At 40.0% G+C, this 12,711-nt stretch overlaps 1 protein-coding gene across 10 annotated transcripts in view; it reads left to right on the top strand.

Moving 5' to 3' along the window:
• SLC16A9 (solute carrier family 16 member 9) overlaps positions 1-12,711 on the top strand; it is a 60,260-nt gene that overhangs the window by 27,119 nt on the left and 20,430 nt on the right. For all 10 annotated transcript variants that reach the window (XM_001096810.5, XM_077946720.1, XM_077946721.1 and 7 more), the window contains one exon: positions 9,413-9,556. In XM_001096810.5, the coding sequence (XP_001096810.3) occupies positions 9,413-9,556 (144 nt within the window). The remainder of the gene's footprint in view (positions 1-9,412; positions 9,557-12,711) is intronic.

Here is a 12,711-nt window from a genome sequence, read left to right on the forward strand (position 1 = left end):
GGGAGGAAAGAATTTTTTAAATGTTCTCTAATTAGTCACCATTTCTATTAGCAAATACTAAGTTAAACAGAAATGTAATTACTTTGGCTTCCAGCAAGGGTCAAAGGATAATTGAAATGCTAACTCAATTAGCACATACTTGAAGAATGAAGCTTCTTTTCACAAGTCTGTCCAGGTTGGAGTAGAGGGTTGAGGAAAGCCTAGATCTCCTTAAGGATGGGCATTGGTGGTCAGAGCTGAAGCTGACTGTTTTTGACAATTCAACTACAGCTCTACATGTTTTCCAAGTTTCTAGGTGGATGATCACTCATCTCAAGAGCCAGGAGCAGCCCTCTTTACTCTTAGGCAGAACTGGCTACATAATTTGCAGGCCCAAGTGCAAAATGAATATACAGAATCCTTGTTAAAAAATTAAGAATTTAGTGACAGCAGAGCACTAAACCAAGTGTGGGATTCTTCTAAGCACTGGGCCCTGTGCAACTTGCATAGGTCACAAATCCAACAAGCCAGCCCTGCTTGTAGGGACCAGAGAGTTAGGCCATCTTATCAAAATTCTAGGAGACAACAAGTACTTGAAGGAGCTTGAGGGTGGAGTCAGAAGCTAATTCAAGTCCTGGCTCTACAACCATTGAGCTGAGTGACCTTATGCAAGTCACTTAACCTCTCTAGGTTCAATGTCATTTGCACCTGATGAGCAAAGCTTTTAAAGATGAGCGTAGAAAAAATGCGGGCAAATAATTCAAGAATGAAAAATGGTAGGGAAGAAAAGGATGGCTAAACAGTTATAACTTACGCCTGCGTGTGTGTGTATGCATATATACACATATATATATATATAAACATACATACATACATACATACACTTTAGATATTGTGTACAAGTTTCAGCATGGCTGGCTCCATTGAACATATTGTATTTGTTTTTTTTTTTTTTTTTTTTTTTTTTTTTTGAGACGGAGTCTCTGCCACCCGGGCTGGAGTGCAGTGGCCGGATCTCAGCTCACTGCAAGCTCCGCCTCCCGGGTTCACGCCATTCTCCTGCCTCAGCCTCCCAAGTAGTTGGGACTACAGGCGCCCGCCACCTCGCCCGGCTAGTTTTTTGTATTTTTTAGTAGAGACGGGGTTTCACTGTGTTAGCCAGGATGGTCTCGATCTCCTGACCTCGTGATCCGCCCGTCTCGGCCTCCCAAAGTGCTGGGATTACAGGCTTGAGCCACCGCGCCCGGCCGAACATATTGTATTTGATGTTGGCCTCTTTGGGTTCCTCATAGCATAAATTAAGAAGCAAACTCTGAAACAGTGTTTAATGTAGTATTAGTAAGCAGTGTCTGGCAGTGTGCAAGCCACTTTGACCATCTGCTTTATAACAACTTTGCTCTACAGAGAAACAAGTGGATTATTAGTACCTTGGAAGTGGAATAAGTATTTTTATGTTGGTTACTCAAATGGACATCAGCGGTTCTTAGCCAGGGAGATAATTAGGATCATCTATGGGACCATTTCAGCATATAATTGCGTGGATTTGACACTCAGACATTCTAATTCATTTGGTCCATGATGGGGCCTAGATTCATGAATTTTTTATTTTTTTATTTTTTATTTTTGAGATTGGGTCTTGCTCTGTCACCCAGGCTGGAGTGCAGTGGTGCTGTATTGGCTCACTGCAACCTTGACCTCCCGGGTTCAAGTGATCCTCCCAACTCAGCCTCCTGATTAGCTGGGACTACAGGTGCATGCCACCATGCCTAATTATTTTCTTCTTATTTTTTGTAGAGACAAGGTCTCACCATGTGGTCCAGGCTGGTCTCAAACTCCTAGGCTTAAGGGATTCTCCTGCCTCAGCCTCCCAAAGTGTTGAGATTACAGGCATAAGCTACTGTGCCTGACCTCATGAATTTTTTTAAGTCCCCAAAGTGATTTTTAGTTAGGAACTACCACTGACTTAAGCCCTCTATCTTTAAATTTTAATCTTTAACTTTTTGATAACTCTCTGATGTATGATTTGCTTTGACATTTTTTATTTTTTTTTTTTATTTTTTATTTTTTTTGAGACGGAGTCTCGCTCTGTAGCCCAGGCTGGAGTGCAGTGGCCGGATCTCAGCTCACTGCAAGCTCCGCCTCCCGGGTTCACGCCATTCTCCGGCCTCAGCCTCCCGAGTAGCTGGGACTACAGGTGCCCGCCACCTCGCCCGGCTAGTTTTTTGTATTTCTTAGTAGAGACGGGGTTTCACCGTGTTATCCAGGATGGTCTCGATCTCCTGACCTCGTGATCCACCCGTCTCGGCCTCCCAAAGTGCTGGGATTACAGGCTTGAGCCACCGCGCCCGGCCGACATTTTTTAAAATAAAGAGAACTATTGTAGATTTCTCCTTGCATGTGGCACTACTCATGCCATGTAAATAATGAGAAGTAAATTGTCTATAAAATGTGCAAAAGAAAGGTACCCTTCAGGATGAAAGATGAAGACAGTTTTTGGAAAGATGGGCAGGAGAGGGAGCTGGAACTTTGCCAAGATTGTGCCTAAGCATGTGAAATATGAAGTCCTACTCCTGGGCGTTGACAAACCTAGATTTGGACAGTAGCTCATAACAACATATTACAACTGTGAAAAGGCATGGAATTCTGGGCTTTACACTCTTCAAAATCTTAATTCTTAATTCCTTTTCCTTGAAACTTAAATAACTGAGAAGAAAATACTTCTTCTCCTTGCCTGATTTCTTTCTTTGTCCGGATAATCCCTGGGATGAATAAAGCTGGGTAAGAAGGATCCCACCCTCCTGAGTTATACATTGTGAATGAGCGCATTCTCATTACATATATTCCTAAGGTCTCTGAGCTAGGGATGCCAAGATAGAAAACACCATCCATGTTTCTAAAAGGTTTGTAGTCTCAGGGAAGAGACAGAAAAAAAAGGTAACTAATAATTTGAGAATTCACAAGTATCAAGGAGAATAGCAATGGCAGAACAATCTCTGAGGTTTTAGAGGGATAGCTTTTGAGGAAGCTATTGAGATGGGCCAGATAGGAAGATGGACTTTCATAAGCAGATAGACAGGGAGAGGGAAGTCCATGTGAATTAACTTTATGCAGAGGCCTGGATCCCGTACTGCAGAGGCTGTGTTCTGGTGGAGTAAATTTGGCTGGAGAGGAGGGATTATGTTGGAAGGTGTGACGGTCAGTTTTATGTGTCACCTTGGCTAGGTTACTTTCTCCAGTTGTTCAAACACGAATCTAGGTGTTGCTGTGAAGTTATTTTGTAGATGTGAGTAAAGTGCATAGTCACTTAACTTTAAATAAGGCAGATTATCCTAGAAAATCTAGATGGATTTGGCTCAATGGTTGCAAGGCTTTAAGAGCAGAAATGAGCTTTCCCCAAAGAAGAAATTCTGCTTGTAATTGTAGCTGCGACCTATCCCTGAGAGTTCCAACATGCCCTTCCTAACAGCCTCCCCTACGAATTTTTGACTTGGTTAGCTAGGCAGGTATTGTCTGGCTGCCTAGTATGGAAATGTGTAAGCCAATTCCTTGCAATAAATGTCTTAATATATACTTCCTACTGGTTTTGTTTCTCTGGTTGAAACCTGACTGATATGGGAGGAATGGAAGGTAACTGAACTAGAGAGCTATCGCGGCCTTGCATTGTTTTAAGATGAGCTAACACACCCTTTGGCTAGATACTGTTCTCCAAATTCAAGGAAACGGTGGTTCTGTTTCTCACACTACCCAAGTGCTGAAACAGCAGGAAACAACACGGAGATCTAGTCTGCAGTTTTGTACTCAAAGCAGATTTGAGAGTTCTTGCCCTCTCCCTTTTGTCTTCACCTCCTCCAAAGGTGTTCAAACTCATAATATGAGTCAGTAAACATATCACCATGTTAATACAGTGAGTATTACAGTTAATACAGTCAGTATGGCCAGGCCCACTTGCTGAATGAGTTATGAGTGCTGGCAGAGCTGGGTTTGGGCTTTATCTCTAAGCACTGTTAACTCCTTCAAGAAGTACTGAATTCCTGCCTCTCTCAAGGATTCTGTTGCATTGGCAGGTTCCCAGTGTGCTAGGCAGATTTAAGATTGGTAGGAATAAAGACCAGGTTTTGGTTAAGCTTTCTGCCATCTAAATACCACCAAACCAACTAAAATGAAAGGCAGCCAGGGTATATGAGGTCAACAATTTGAGTGGGCGTGGCTCCTTAGTGCCTTTTTCTTTTTCAAGGAGATGAACTTGAGATTTACAGTCTTTGCTGGAGCAAGGATTGAGGAACCTGCAATTTGGGGGAGCTCACACCTTGGGGCTCCCTGCATTTTAGGTGGAAAGGCAGAACCTTCACAGGCCCAACTGATCCACTCTGTTAGGAAATCCTTGCTGCATGGCAGGTCCACAACTTGGTTACTGCTATATTTTGTTTCTCACTGTAGCATCAGCCAACTTATGTATTCACTGCAGCAGACCTGACCATCCTTCTACTCCTGGGACTTTCTGAAACTTTTTAGGAAAAAGAAGTGCATGGAGGTTGAGTTTATTTCCCAAAGGGAATAATTTCATTCCCAAAACTATCCTATAATAAATTAAAAACTGAAAAATCACATTATGTTTCTATTTCCTCCATTTAGAATACATGTTCGTCCCTTTTGTTGACATAACCATACTTCGCAGCCTAGTTCAAGGCTTAGTTCTGTGGCCTTGGTTGTTCTCCCTCTTATGAAATCCCCAAACAAGCCGTCTGAACCTTTCTTTTGGTGCTTTTGGCCTTGGGTTTTATTTTAACCCTTGATGTGAGTTTGTTTTGCCTCTTGTCTAGATCCTGGATTGTGTTTGATTTCTCTGTGTCCTTTTCTAACATTATATGAGACTCTAGAACTGTACTGTCCAGTACGGTGGGCACATGTGGCTACTGGGCACCTGAAATGTGGCTCATTCCAGTTTAGATGAGCTATAGGTATAATAAATACACACTGGGCTGGGTGTAGTGGCTCATGCCTATAAAACTTAGAGCTTTGGGAGGCTGAGATAGGAGGATCGCTTGAGACCAGGTGTTTAAGACCAGCTTGGGCAACATAATGAGACCCTGTCTCTGTAATTTTTTTTTTTTTTTAATTAGCCAGGAGTGGTGGTAACTTAGAAAGCTGAGGCAATAGTGGTTTCTAAACACCAATACTGACAACAGTAATATTGGCTCTTGAACACTACTACACAGGCAATGGTAAGTTCCAGAAAAACTTTCACCAAAGGCAAAATAAATATAAAGGCAATGATAGATGAAATGTATGAGAGTGTGTGTGTGTGTGTGTGTGTGTGAAGTTCCCATTACCTTTTTACTGCCTTGCATTTTATTCTGAAATTACATCCTTCTCACTATTTGCTTATTTAAACATTTCTTCTTCTCTAATTAAGCAGTAGTAATAATAGATGGCTATTACTTTTTTTTTTTTTTTGAGACAGAATTTTGCTTGTTGCCCAGGCTGGAGTGCAGTGGCGTGATCCCAGCTCACTGCAACCTCCACCTTCCTGGTTCATGCAATTCTCCTGCCTCAGCCTACAGAGTAGTTGGGATTACAGGCATGTGTCATCACACCTGGCTAATTTTTGTACTTTTAGTAGAGGCAGGGTTTCGCCATATTGGCCAACCTGGTCTTGAACTCCTGACCTCAGGTAATCCACCTGGCTTGGTCTCACAAAGTGCTGGGATTACAGGCTTGAGCCACCATGCCTGGCCGGTTATTCCATTTTTAAAGTATCTTGTGAAAATAAAAAATTAGGAATCCCCTTCCCCCTTTCCCCTTTTTTCCCCTAAAATTGTTCAGGTTCTAAGGTGTGGAATCACTGGTTCATGTCATAGGTAAACTAACTTTTGTTCCAAAGTTCCCTTCTGCAAAGTTTTCACTTTGCATTGTAAGAAATCTCCTGCAAGTAGCCCTTTCATTTAATCTGTCTCTTGAAACTCATCCAGTGCTGAGGAATAATAGATGGTTTATCATCTTGAGGCCTTGCACAGTTACTACAAAGCTAAACATATAAATGTGTCACATTTTGCAGATGTGACTTGATGGTCACTTTGATACATTTTGTCTTGTTATTGCTGAAATATGAGGCTATTGTATTTTAAATCTATGTAAATAGGATCTATAAATAAACCCGGGTTCTAAGGATAAGGGTAAAATAATTTGCTCTAAACTATTGAACACCAAGTGATTATAAATTTTATGTTTTCATCTAACACAAGTTCATAAAGCTATGTTATCTATAAGACATTAACCAAAGTACCATTACCAGTGGTGAATCCATACAGGTCTGCAGCAAACTTGATCCTTGCTTCCTCGGAGGAAAGAATTCAGCCAGGGGACAGAAGTGGGTTTAAAGCAGACAAAGAGACCAAGGCAAGTTTTAGAGCAGGAGTGAGAGTTTATTAAAAAATTTTAGAGCAGGAGTGAAAGGAAGTATTTACACTTGGAAGAGGGCCACGTGGGCAACTTGAGAGATTCAAGTGCCCCATTCAGTCCTTGACTTGGGGTTTTACAAGTTGGCATGGTTCTGGGGATTTTCCTTCTCTCTTGATTCTTCCCTCGTGGTTGGCTGTTGCTCAACTGCTGCATGTGCAGTGTTGGCCATTTGGGAGGGTGACCACGTGCATAGTGTGTTTACTGAGGTTGTGCTAGTGCTCCGTAGGGACAATTTTCCTTTAGCAGTCAAATCACCCCATAGGAAGGTTGTACATCCATTTTGCCTCTTAGAGAGCATGCCCGAGTCCATGTGCCCAACTCCTGAGCTCTTACTGGGAAGCTGCTGATCACCAGCTCCAGGTGTTTTCTATCTACTGGGAGACTGTTTTCCCCTGGTGTTGGCTGTGGCCAATTATCATTTCAGAAAAACAGCATAATAAACACCTGACCATCACCTGATGGTTACCGGAAATTCCTGGGTGAGGCAAGGGCTCTCCTGCCCTGCTCATGTCTACCTACTCTAACAGTACACTGATGTTCTTTACTAATAATTTGATTTCTAGGAAAAAATTAAGATCCCAATTGAACTATTTCTCAATCAGGGAGAATGCTGGTCTGACTTTGGCCTTAGACCTGTCATTGGCTAGCTGTGGACTCTTGGTCAAATCACATGATCTTTCTGAGTTCCAGTTTCACCATTTTTAAATTGAGGTGTTTAGACCATTTCCAACTTCCAAAATTTCAGTTCTAAAATTTTTTGTCTTTGATCTCTGACCTAATGATATATTTCTCTAAATCAGCAGCAGATGGCAGTGTGAAAGTAGAGAACTTTAAAACCTGTTTCCATTTGCTGTTTTCACCTGTAAGAGAATTTCTGTTCATTTTTTCCTAATGCTTAAATGTTTTTCAAAAAAATCATTTGTTAGGCAAGAAAAGTGACTTCAGAATTTATCACATAGTTTATAACAATGCTGTATATTTCATACAATAGTGGCTTTGGTTGTACGTGCTATGAAAATTATGACTCCTCCATCTTGCCCCCACACTCCCAGCCTCTGAGGCTTCCTCGTGGAATTAACGTGCATTAAGGAGCATAGAGTTAAAGTCCTGTTTTGAGGATGAAACTTGAAACTTTTCGAGTATTCCAGGAATAGTCTCTGTGTGTTTCAATTCCACTGTGTTGTAAAATTTGCAAACACTGAAACTCAATGTCAATGTAGTTTGCTAACAACAGAGAAGTATCATGCCTTATGCTCTCAGACATCCATTTGTAAAATTAGACCCTTAAAACGTTTCTATTTTTGAATTATCTAAGTATTTCTCATTGGGTGTACAGACAGCCCAACTATTGGATGATAAGTTTGGTCTTTCAAATGGATTTTCCTTTTAAAATACTGGCACAGAATATTTCCCTCTGTTTGTCATGTAAATGTGTCAGTCTCCTCTTCTGCACTGACTCACACAAGAGGGCCTGAAAATGGAAGGATCCAATTTATGGCCAGGAAGGAATGTGGGAGAGCCTTAAGCACCAGAAGCTGTGATCTCAGTATATTTCAGGGGCCATAAACTGGTCTTAAGTATGTGTTTAAGAAATTCTCTGGAATTGAGAAGAATGTAAGGACATAGTATAGTACATGGGTTATTGGAACCTGCTTCTGTCATTTACAAATAGTGAGACTGTGATGGATTCCATTGTTTCTCTGAGGTTGCTTCAAAAAGGGGTAAAAGACACATACATACAGAAAAGTGTATGTATCATGACAGTATAGCTTGATGAATGTTCATGAACTGAACACACTCATATAATCATGACCTTCATGATTATATGAGCAGTACCCTGCAAGTTTGCCTTTGCTCTCTTCTGATTATGACTCCCCAGCCCCTAATAAAGATAGCCAGTATCCTGACTTCTAACACAGATTAGTTTTGCTTGTTTCTGTAGTTTTTATAATTGAAATTATATGGGTTGTACTTACGTTGGGTGTCTTTCATTTACATTGTGTTTGTGTGATATACCCTTAACATGTGTAGTTGTAGGTCATTTTCACTGCCATATAATTATGTACTTAACTTTAGGTGTTTATGTGGGTGTTTCTGTTGGGTGTATACATAGAATTGAAACTTCTGGGTTTTACAGCCTGCTGTGTTCAGCTTTAATAAACACTGCCAGCAGTGAGTGAGAATCCTGTTCCTACCACTTTCTTGCTAACAATATTGTCTGTTCTTTAGCCATTCTGGTAGGTGTGGTTTTTGAAAATTAGAGATCATAGCTTGAAAGGTTGTCAACTCAATTCAGATATACTTCTCTTTGCTTCCAAATCCTTAGTCTTTCTTCTACCATAGACTTGAACAGCTTCTTTGAGCTTCAGTTTCCTTCTATGTTAAATGAGACTGTTGGGCTAAATAACCCTTAACGTCCTTTTATTTCTAGTATATTAAGTTCCATACTTCTGAGTATAGTCCTGGTAGGAAAGAATTTCACTATTACTTAAATTCTGTTACATGAGCAGTTGCCCACTTATGGTAGAACAATTCCAGGTGATGGTCACTTTTGCTTGTCAGTCAACAGGGCACAGTAACACTATCAGATGGGTACTATTATAATTCCCATTTTCAGATGAGGAAACTAAGGCACAGGATGATCAAATAAGTTGCCCAAGACCAAACAGCTACCAAGTAGTAGGGCTAGAATTTGAATAAAATCTGACTCCAGAACCTCCATTTTACCTATGTGATCTTATCCTTTAATTTCATTATCAAAAAGAATGAGACTAACAATAGTATCCACCTCCCAGGGCTGCAGTAAGATTAAAATGAGATGAGATTGTTCACATGAGCTGCCTTATATAGTGTCTGCATAGCATAAATACTCAGTGCATGTTTATTTTTGTTGTTTTATGATGGAAAGAATCATTTTGAACTTATGACGGATGGATCATATGATAATAAGTGAAGGTTTCACTTCTTTTTTTAGGTCCTGTCTGCAGTCTCTGTGTCTCATCTTTTGGAGCAAGACCCGTCACAATCTTCAGTGGCTTCATGGTGGCTGGAGGCCTGATGTTGAGCAGTTTTGCTCCCAATATCTACTTTCTGTTTTTTTCCTATGGCATTGTTGTGGGTAAGGAACCTCATCACTATGACTTTCCTAACCTTCAAGAGATACATATCGATTCACCAGTGCCAGGTTTATGATCCAGTTAATGTAAAGGAGTGAAAATGCTCACTAGTAATTTACTTTCAATAACCACTTCTCCAAAAATTGTTGCTTTAGTAAAAAAAAAAACCTGCACAGTGAATCCAAATGTTTGAGAGAACAAGCAATCCCTACTCTATCTCCTTGCAAGGCACAGGGAAGTTTTTCATCTCAGCCCTTGTCTCTCTATAGCACATACGGGAAAAGTGAGAGGGGAACACAAAACTTGGATGTTATGGACATCTGTCACTTCTCACTAAATTATGAAGTGGCTCTTTTCCTATTGGGCAGTCAAGCATGATTCTTTGGAGCTGTTTGTGTTCACAAACAGCTGTTTGCATTCCATAGCATCTGTTGCTGTGGGCCCAAGTGAAAAGGCACAGCACAAGTAAAAAGTAGATTTGAAAGCATGTATTAGTATTATTTTTTTTTTTTAGAGATAAGACATGAGTGAAGAAAGCTGAGTGGTGGGATGATACTGGTTACAGGGGAGGAAAGTATAGGAGGCTCAGGACCTTAGAGTACAGAAAATTTGGGAAGATATCCTTATCATGTCATTACACTAATTCTGTTCAGTGTTAAAAATCACCAGACTTGGTATTTCTAGAAGCTGTTGGTAGAGACTTAGAAAAAGATGGCCTCCAGCTTTCAAGTTTCTTCTTAATGCCTCAAAGGAGCTAATTTTGTTGACTACCGATATTCCTCTTTTCTGCCTGGAAATATTTCCCCAATAATAAATAATAGAAAATGTAGCAACTAATATTCTCTGAGTACTTATCGTATGCTAGGGACTGTGCTAAATGCTTTATATGATCTCATTTCCTCTTCACAAGAACCCATTTTACAGAGAAGGAAAGTGAAACTCAGAGAAGTAAAAATATTACTAACTAAATTAACAAAGCTAGAAGACTTGGTCTGATACTTAGAGACGCTCAGTCTGACACTCAGTAGTCCGTCCATTTATATGGGATTTGGCTTACACTTTTGACTGCTGCTGCTGATGGCGGAGTTACAGGGCTTTCACTTGGCTTTCCTCACTATGATGGCGTTGTAGGGAATGATAACTCTTATTGCTTTGGCCAAGGGACCACAGAACAATGTAGGGAGTTCTACCAGCTGTTGCATATATGTGCTATAATTAAATATCAGGGACTGGGGAAAGGACCATTGGCTGAGCAGTTGGGTCATAATCCCATATATTACCTGCCCCATGTAAGCCCACTTTAAGGGGAAGCCATGCAGACTCTTCATGTCTCTGACAACAATGTTTAAAATGTATTTCACTTTCCTCAGTGTACAGTTACTTAAATAGATGGCCATAGTTCTCTTTGGGGAAAGACTCAGGTAATCATTCCATATGTACAAACTTGTCATCATGTTTGTGGCAATGTCCCTCCTCGTAGAGTCCTGGCCTTTCCTTCAGTTAGTGGATTCTGGGTCAGAAAACAGGCTCAAGTCTGAGGATGTATATAACTCTGATTTGGCAATAGGTTCTGATTCTCAGTGACTAAGAGGAAACTGTCAGCTCATGGAGGGAGCACTGGACTTCAGGTCAGCAGACAAAGGTTCTGTGAGTTTGAGCAAGCTCCTTCATCTCCATGAAAGGCTGTACCCTCCCGCATCTGTGAAAGCAGCCTAAGAAACCCACCTCAGATGGGTCTTGTGAGGACTAAATGATAAGCAAGATAACAATAAAGAGTTGAGTTAGATTTCAATTAATAAAAATATCTCTCACCACAGTAATTATTGGGGACCTGTGAGTTACTGCTTGCTGGCAAATTATTAATATTTACCATCATCGTTGATTTCTTCACAGTTTTATTTCATCAGTAGGCTCATAGTATAGGGCTCATGGAATGTTTGTGGGATAAATAAATGAGATAATAACGAACACTGGCACTTTCATTCTGTTACCATTTGAAGTAGAGTATCAAATTGAAAAGAAAGTGACAGGAAATTATTACACAGTCTAACATCTTATTCCTGTATCATGAGCTCTTTAGAAAAATAAGAAGGGTTCAGTCTCATGGTAACATTTATAAGATGCAATTCTGTGCAGAATCATATCCTAAAGACTTTCATTTGTCTTTAATGAGCTAGATGGCCTCTTAAGCTAGGCAATGTGATCAAGGGAAAGATCAGACACTGACTAGCAGGCAGGCTCTGGGGTTGGACCATGTGGGTTAACCTTCTTTTATCCACTTGCCAGCTGTGTGACTGTAAACATGTTTTGTAACTACTGTTTTCTCATTTTTAAACTGAGCATAATAATAGCACCCATCTTATAAGAGTTTGTGAAGATGAGTGACATAATGCAATGAATGTTAGCTAGCATAAACCATTATCATTTGTTTTATGACCCTGAAAAATTATTCAGCCTCTCTGAGCTTCCATTTTTATTTTTTATAAAATGGCACTGATATGAGTTCATGGAGGTATTGTGACTATTCATGAGATAATGTTTATAAAGAGGCAAACAGATGTTTAATACATATTTGTTCCTTTCTCCTTAAATTCCTTTCTGACCCATACAGCAGTAGTTTTTGGCTACTGAAGAAGCTCTATTGAATCAGACATATTTGTGTAAGAGATTTAAAAATATAGAAAAAGAAATTAAAGTTATTTTGGATATTACAACCTAAAATGTCAAAAGAATACTAAAGTGTATTAAATGATATAATTCTGTTTTACCATTTAATTGATTTTTTCAAAACTAACAATTTGAAAACATGATGCTCTTTTGTTTAGGTTTTTGTAGCTCAAATGAAAACCTGTACCAACTTGTCAGATTGCAGGATTAATTGCAATGAGGAACCTGATACCATATCAGTATAGCTTTTGTACTCTGTAAATTCATGTGTTTATTCTGTACTTTGTTGTTTTTGTTGTTTTTTTGAGATGGAGTCTCACTGCAACTTCCGCCTCAGCAATGAGGAACCTGATACCATATCAGTATAGCTTTTGTACTCTGTAAATTCATGTGTTTATTCTGCACTTTGTTTTTGTTGTTGTTTTTTTGAGATGGAGTCTCACTGCAACTTCCGCCTCAGGGGTTCAAGCGATTCTCCTGCCTCAGCCTC

The sequence above is a fragment of the Macaca mulatta genome, chromosome 9 (genome assembly GCF_049350105.2).
Source record: "Macaca mulatta isolate MMU2019108-1 chromosome 9, T2T-MMU8v2.0, whole genome shotgun sequence".
NCBI lineage: Eukaryota > Metazoa > Chordata > Mammalia > Primates > Cercopithecidae > Macaca > Macaca mulatta.